General features: G+C 39.5%; 1 protein-coding gene across 1 annotated transcript in view; it reads right to left on the bottom strand.

Annotated features, from left to right (window-relative positions):
• Nucleotides 1–3050: 3050 nt before the first annotated feature.
• Nucleotides 3051–8409, bottom strand: part of LOC119656752 (obg-like ATPase 1) — a 44820-nt gene continuing 39461 nt past the window's right edge. Inside the window, exons 4-8 of the mRNA XM_038063315.1 lie at nt 8162–8289; nt 4219–4394; nt 3938–4015; nt 3531–3866; nt 3051–3444 (exon numbers count right to left, since the gene is read on the bottom strand). Of these exons, the coding sequence (XP_037919243.1) occupies nt 3211–3444; nt 3531–3866; nt 3938–4015; nt 4219–4394; nt 8162–8289 (952 nt within the window). The 3' untranslated portion in view covers nt 3051–3210. The remainder of the gene's footprint in view (nt 3445–3530; nt 3867–3937; nt 4016–4218; nt 4395–8161; nt 8290–8409) is intronic.

Genomic DNA, 8409 nt, shown 5'->3' with positions numbered 1-8409 from the left:
GCATCCAGGTAAAATCTCAGAGAAATGTAAGATCCAAAACGAAGTTTGACATCGAAGACGGTGATCAATTTATATATCTCGGAAGCGTGGTTTCCGGCGACGGCGACACTCAACTTGATGCATCTCGAAGCATTAACAGCGCTAGATCCGCCCTCCTTGTTTTGTCTAAAATCTGGAAATGCAGCTATCTCAACACTAAAATCAAGTTGAGATTTATAGGACAAACGGTTTCGTCCAGGGCAGAGGCAACTCGTCAGACGCTGCCTCACCTCTGCCCTGGGAGCAGCGTGATCATGAGTGGCATTAGGTGGAAAACGCTTCTTTATATATTTGGAAAAACACGCCAAGGGTGCGAATTATATCCAATAGAAACCAATAGTTTGAGCCTGAACTGGCTAAAGCTAAATTAATTGTTTAAGATAAGTGAGGGATCCTAAGTCCACAACCACTTGTTGTTGGACCGGACCAAATGGAGAGCAACTTACTCCCACGTCTCTTTGGTCCGCGGATCCCTCTTCTAGGGCATGGCACCCAAGCATTAAAAAATTATGGGTCCAACAACAAGTGGTTGTGGACTTAAGATCCCTCACTTATCCTAAACAATTAATTTGAGGTTGTTCTTTGCTAATGTTCCTTCTGTGTTGATATATGGGTGTAGCACAGTGGAAAGTGACCCCCACTGCTACTCAAAAGTTCTAAGCTTTCATCAACACTGGTACTGACTGCCCTAATACTATATCAAACAAAGAACGTGGTCGGCTAATGGACGAGTTGATTCGAAAGCGGAAGTGGCAGTGGATGAGTTACTCATTAAGGAGGAGAAACAGCGCCATTGTAGACTACATCAAGCAGTTGGACTCACTATCCCATGATGGTGAACGTGCTATGTTTCATTGGGCCACATAAACCACTGCTGACCTACTCCTCAATTAAGCTAGTTCACATGTTCATAATAAAATAAAACAACTGTTGACATATTCAATAAATTGCAAAGTATTGTTATTAACCATCCGAAGAGAACGTATATAATGGAAATGACAGCAGATTCCTGATGAACATACCACTGTGACAAAAAGACTATATACAGAAGGTGAGACTTGAGTTGGTTTGAGTTGTTATAGGACAAAAAAGATGGCGTCCGATGGGTGGGCTTATCAATCAAGGTCTTAAATGCCTTCTGCATAGAAATAGTCACATAGCAGTCGGTGAATCATGCAATTATAGGCTGCCATTTTTTGGGAAAATGTATGGTGCGAAATTGCTGGTATCGCTCTCTGCGTTGGGCTTGGCTTACGGTATATCTCGAATTCAAGCTTCCCGCTAGAGTTTCTTTTTCTGCCTCTAGTGTAAACTCAATTTTATGATGTATCTTGTTTATCAAGGAGATGACTTTGTCGATATCATCTCTTCTAACAATCGCAAATACATCACCTACATACCTAAACCATATTTTAGTCATTATTCCTCTCGACTCAATTTCTTCTTTGATTAATGCCGTGAACCTTTCAGTGAGTAACGGCTACTCCTGAAGTGGTTTTGTAGAATTGATCCCGACACCTAGAATAGTTTTCGTTCATGCAACTCCTACCAAGGTTTGTACAAATTCGAACTTTTCTTTTCCATTCTGGGTCAGATCCAAACTGGCGCAGCTATCTTTCGAGTCCGAAAATTGACTCTCTCATTGGCGTGTTGGGAAACCATGGTTTCACGTCGAACGATACCATCACCTCGTCCTCACCCATCCTCTCGATGCGTTGCAGCTTCTGGATTAGTTCGTGGATCCTTAGGAAAGTTTGGAAATCTTGAGAAAAGACGCAACGCGATTATTAAACACGGATTCAGGTAACTGCCTGTCGAAAATAAAAATAATTTTGTGTAAAACAAAACTTTATTAAAATCGATTCAATGTCTGTCTGTCACACGCACTTTGCTCCAAAATGGCTAAACCGATCCGGACGAAATTTGGTGGATAGATGGGAACTATGAAATCCCGCGCATACTATGAAATCCCTCTGCCATCAGTGAGATTTGAACCGCATCTTTCCAGCGCTTTAACCACTTGAGCCATTCGGACAGCTATAAAAACGCAAAAAAAATTTAAATATTTTTTTCAGAAATCTTTTCACACTTTTCAGAAACTCTTCTTTTGAAATACTGTTTAACTTCTTTATCACGGCCTCATGCATCTCGTCTATAAACGCAAAATGGTCCCCTTTCAAATACACCTCTAATTTGGGAAACGGATAGTAAGCAGGTGTTCGGGGGACTCAAGTCAGGTGAGCATGGCCGTTTGCTGATAATAGAATCATTTGTTTTGGCTGGTTAGTGCGTTATTGAATAAGAGGAAAAAAGAACAATCTCGCCACAACTCGAGTTTGAAGTTAAAAGAATGGCCAACATTGCTTTAATTTCTAATTTTTGAAATCATCTTTTTTTGTTTGTGTCGAATTTCCGCCGACCCAATCAGCATTTAGGATCATACGTCAAGCACCAACTTTCATCATCCGTAATAATAAATTCAAAACAATTCGGCAAGTCAAGTTGACCTTCGGTGATTAGCGCTTGTGTAACAAAAGTCTTTTTCTTCAAATCGTTCTTAATAATGCATTGTGTGGTAGTTTTTGGCATTCCAGTTATTTTTTCCGGCTACCTACAACTCGCTCTATGGTGATTCTTTAACATTGTTTCGATTTTAGTGGCGTATGACCACTCTTTTCGTAATTTTCAACCGACTCCCTTCTCTCCGTTATATCACCGAAAAATGAGAACGAAAGACATAATAGATCTATCATAACACAAATTTAATATGCCAAACTTTTTCGTCTCCCTTTTACCGGTATTTGAAGTAAAATTTAATCGCAATACGTTGTTCTTTATTGCTATCTATGGTAAAATTATAGCCGCGAACACTTTGGTACTACCATCGACCTGCTGCTGAACAGACGTTCGTTGTGTAGACCCGGATAAGGGGTGACGAAGGGTGTAGTGCCTAGCTCCTAAATTTCATGAAGGTAGTTCATTTTAAAGGAAAACGAATGAAATTTCCATTATAAAGTTATATCTCTCATTTATTTCATTTAAGGAGAAAATCAATAGAAAAAGGACAGCTGGACAAAGACCTTGTTAATATTTGCCGTTTTGTAAAAAGCTTTGAGAATACACAATCATATTAACGTAGAACATCACAAGCAACAAAATAACGACTCCGTATCATTTCTTCTTAGCGTCTTTAAGGCCGGCACCTGCATTAAATTTGAAGAAAATAATGTCACCGTCCTCAACCGTGTAGTTGCGTCCTTGCTGTCGATATTTTCCTGCTGACTTAGCAGCTGCTTCTGAGCCTTCTTCCTTGAAATCCTTATAATGCATCACTTCAGCCATAATGAAACCCTTCTCGAAATCAGTGTGAATGCGACCGGCAGCTTGTGGTGCTTTTGTTCCTTTCTGTAAGCAGAAGAAATAGAGAGAGTTTAGAATGAACATATTCGTTTGAAGATGGATGGATCAATACTAAGCAATATAAACTCTACCTGAATAGTCCATGCTTTCACTTCATCCGGGCCAGCAGTAAAGAAATATTCCAATTGTAGAGCTTTGTAACCGGTAACAATGATTTTATCCAAAACTGAATGGCATTTTGTCTCTTCTTCGTATGCCTTCCGTTCGGCTTCTTCCATTTCTGAAATTTTTTGTTCAAACATTCCTGAGAATGGGATAATTGGGGCACCAGGGTCATTTTTATCTACCCATTCTTTGATTTTGATCAACCATTTATTCTTTTTGCGAATGAAATCTTTTTCGGAAAGGTTGACTAAATAAATGCCCGGTTTTGATGTTAGAAATAGATACTTGTTCAAGACTTCGATCTAGAAATGTAAGAAAGGTGATAAGATTATTCTAGAAAATCCTGGAGTAAGAGACTATGTAGAGTACTTACGTCATGAGCACTCCAATCGGCGAATCGGATGTGTTTTTTCTCGTCGACTAAAACACCTTTGATTTTCACAAGCGAATCCTGATAATTAAAGGTTTTAATAAATTATATAAAGAGGATACATCATTTTTGAGGATTTTGCTGAGAGTTTGTTTTTTTCACATGAAATTATCAATTTATTTGTTGAAATTTTTATTGCTTTGTTTGCAAGAGTATTTGTTGTGAATTTAAGGGCTTTGCGAGCAGAGTTATTGGTGATGTTTTCTCTACACACTTTTACTTACATATTCTGGTTTCAACTTCTTGTCGCCTCCTCTGCAAACAACGCGTTCGAGCTTTTCTAAATTCTGCATCAGTTTCTCTTCATCCTTGAGGCGAAGCTCTTCGCCGATAATCTCTAAATCACGAATTGGATTCACATCGCCTTCTACGTGAATAACATCAGTCTCATCGAAAGCACCTAAAGTGAAATATTTCGTAAATTTCATAAACTGAAATGGAATTCTTTATAAAACTGTGCCTCATACGATTTTAGAAAGGGGTTTTATGCTGGAGCTAAAAAAAGCAGGGTGATAATACCGAAAGTCGATTTTCAATCGTATATAAAAGTTCGAAAAAAACTGTCAGAATCAAGACGGCATAATCAAGTTTAAAAACCTTGATGAGAATGAACGGGGATTATGATAAGTACCCCCATAGCATTGAAGGAGTGAGCGAAAATGCTTATGATAGCGTACTGCCTATATCGGTAGAGATGACGCTCAAACTATTTTTGCGAGGTAGAATGTCGAGGCCTTTGGATATATAGCAACAGTAACGAGGTAGGGAGTAGGGTTTTACCGGCGCATGTGGCAGAAAGGCCGAGCGCGGTGTCCACATTTCCAACTGTCAGGTTCCTTATAGTATATACACTGTTAGCTGATACTTATTAGACGAGCTACCTGATGTAAGTGATGAAAAATAAAGGCAAGAGGACATTTTTTTGAAAGTATTCGCATCTTGGGTGAGGTACTCGAAAATATCGAAAATTCATTTACTGACGATTGAGAGGTGGATTTGCATTGGTGCCACGTATGTGAGGAAATTTGTCTGATATGTCTCTATACTCGCGATAACCACCAAGAAATCTGTATCCAGGTCGAAAATAGGTCCAGCGACTTTTGCCGCGTTGTAATAAGGGCATTTGAAAATGACGTGCTCCCTAAAAATGAAATGAATCTGGTCGGCACTATTATGAAGAAAGTAATACCAAATGATAATTTTTAGCGAAATGACTCTTATAGTTACTTAGGGAGAAGCCCGTAATATGAAGGAACGAAATTGTGAGCTAGTTTAGAGTAAGTTCTGTGGAAAATTAAATATTAAAACGCAACGATTGTGTTAGCGAGCGTAGCAGATCACTGGAGCAACAGGAATCCAAGCTTTTCTGGTCACCTTTTTGTACTTCCTCCTTCTTCCGTAGCTAACATAGGTTCATCTTATTTCCTATACCCTGAATCAGTATTTTTCTTCAGGCTTTGGATACTGATTTTTCTAAAGCTTTTAATTTCTAGGCACGTCCAGAAAGTAATTGAAAATTGAATATGGAATGATTTTTTGATTGCCGCATAACCTGACTCTGTCTCTTCAAAATGAGACCAATTCGGGGCTAGTATAGTGAAAACTCTTAATCGGGATCATCTCTTCTGGAAAATGTTAATGCAATTTCCCGACGAGTGTGAGATCTGTGCCGTCATTCGCTGCCTGTCATTAAATCATGGCACCCGTATTTTGGGACCATAAATACATAACTTTGATGGAAAATCTCTCTCAGGGGGAGAACATCAATCCGGCAAAATACTGTGAGGCGCGAACAAATTGAAAAAGGCGACACAGAATAATAGGAGGGACACGCAGACAGTGTTAATTACTTTGTGATGAGAGGTCTTTGTTGATCTACTTTTGAAGTAGGTGTGGTAAGACAGGATCAGGGCGATCTCTCCATGGCTGTCTTTAAGGGGATGTCCAGGACACGCTCTAGGGTCTTCAACACGAAAAAAGTTAGGTTGATTGGCCCAATGTCCTTCACGGCTATGCTTTCTTCATGAAAATCACGAGCTCACGTTTCCAGGAGTGGGGTACATATTCGCACGTTAAGTTTCAACAAGCCATGGCATAACCCTTCCTTGCTGTTTCTGGAGCATAACTACCATTATGACATATGGGCTTGGAGATTTATATGTGCAGAAGCTGTTTTTAGCTCAGTAGGGTGGGATTTTCAACGGCCGTGGCTATTGAACATCTGAGGCGGCAGAAATATCGACCGACGATGTGATCCGGCGTGGATCTTCCCTCTCGATTGCGACACTCGGGTCCAGAATTCCGCCGTGTTCGTCGATGCGTCAGCCATTGCCGTAAGTGCTGCTCTTCACCAAAAAGGCAACCAAATCTGACAGCCGCAGTTTTTCAGAGCCTGAGCACCAACTTCAAATACACATTTAGGGAATTTTCTCCCTTCGACTCAACATCCAGTATATACTGCGAGTCAAGCGACCAATGCCATATATTCCCGCCGATTTCCGAGAATAACTTCTTCAGGTCGTTCACGATCTAGCACACCCACGCATTCGCACAATGAATCGGTCAGTCACTGCGAAGGATGTCTGGCTGCCCATGAACAAGAACATTAATTCTTAGGTCAGATAGTGCAAAACTACAAAACATGTGAGGGAAGAGGTTGGCGTGTTTCCTCGGTCCACCACAATTCATTTCGATTTAATTGGCCCTTTGCGAGATTCGCACAGTTTTAGATATTGCCTCACAATCATCAATTGGTTCACGCGGTGGCCTGAGGCGATACCTCTGAAAGGCTTTAGTGCATAATCTTGTGCTGAGGCCCTCTGTCGAGAATGGATTCCATGCTTTGATGTGCCGGTAATTATAATCACCGACAAGGGAATGCAGCTTGAACCCTTCTTTTTCTCAGAGTTGGGCAAACTTCTCGGTTTCAAATGCTACCGGACAACCGCGCACCACTCGCAGTCCAATGGGATGCTTGAAACGTGGCACAGGATGTTGAAGGCCGCAATGATGACCTCAGATGACCCTTCTTGGTTGCAGGTGCTGCCACGAAGAATTTGCTGTAAATCCCGCGGAGAGAGATAAGGATAGATAAGATAAGGACTCAACACCACTGGTTTGTTGCGTCTGCTTAGGGAGGCAACGCCACGCGGCAGCTGAGCGCGTCTGATTCCTCGCTGAAACCCCCTTTGGTTTCAGCTGAAGGTGGAGTGTTGTTGCGGAACGAGCAAATGCAAATCTCGGTGGTCATGTCATCGAAAAACAATTTTTGGCAGCGAAAATTGTTTTTCTATGCCAATGCCAAATCGTTGTCCAAATGTAACATTTTTTTGTTGGTTCAATATATTGTTCTTATTGTCTTTTCTATAAGTAAATAGTTGTCTTATATTTCGGCGTGTGTGTTCCAAAAAAAAAAAACTTTTGGTGACACATTTTTCGATGCGAAGTTGTGTTTTAGAATCTTTAGTTCTTTTTTACTCGCTTATAGCAACTTTACTGCCTTGTTATTGAACTCTAGTGTGAATCCGTTCCAATGAAGAATAACAAACTCACTCAAAGATTCTATTGATAAACGAATCGAATCATTGGAAAATATTAGAGCACGCGACGGATACTGTGCAGATAGCTTTGCCAATGACATATATTTGAAGAAAAAATCTGGCACCAACGTTCTGTTGATATCTTTATGATAGAACAGCCTGAAGCGTTTTCAAAAATTGTCTTCACTATCTGCCTCATTTGAATGACATAAACTAAACCTATGATTTTTCGGCGTTTTCTCATTCAAAAGAAATAAGGAAAATGTATATTTTCTTACTTACTTTTTTGGAATTTCCATTATCATTTGTCACATATCTAATTCAAAACTTCATTTTGGTTATTGTAATTTGTGAAGGAATTAGGGGAATGGATTTTTGAGTTGAATCGAAAGTGGGCCCTACTGATAAGCTTTAAAACTTTTGTAAAATTTTAACGTCTATATGAAACAGGGATTTTTTCATCTTACATATATTGTATATCATCGACAAAGAAAGACATAACTTTTATAATAATAATCACATTCATACACATATACGCAGAATTGATTAAAATCATCTATCAAGTATAGAATTATAGTTGCAATTATGTAAAATCATTACACCAATAAATATTTCGACTGATACTTACGGCATAAATGAAAGATGGCATCGCACGCGCTAATGTGTGACAAGAAAGCATTTCCCAGACCTTGTCCTTCAGCAGCACCTTTGACGAGACCAGCAATATCAACAACGTTCAAATATGCTGGAACTTTACTGGAATTTGAAAAAAGGTATTTCTATGTATTTTTATTATAAAAAGGAACAATTTAGAAAAATATTTTCCAGTAAATTCGAAATGTACATGTTTTTGTTATTCTTTAAAGTTTAGTAATT

The sequence above is a fragment of the Hermetia illucens genome, chromosome 5 (assembly GCF_905115235.1).
Source record: "Hermetia illucens chromosome 5, iHerIll2.2.curated.20191125, whole genome shotgun sequence".
NCBI lineage: Eukaryota > Metazoa > Arthropoda > Insecta > Diptera > Stratiomyidae > Hermetia > Hermetia illucens.
The sequence above is the reverse complement of the archived record's forward strand: the minus strand, read 5'-3'. Positions and strand labels throughout refer to the sequence as shown.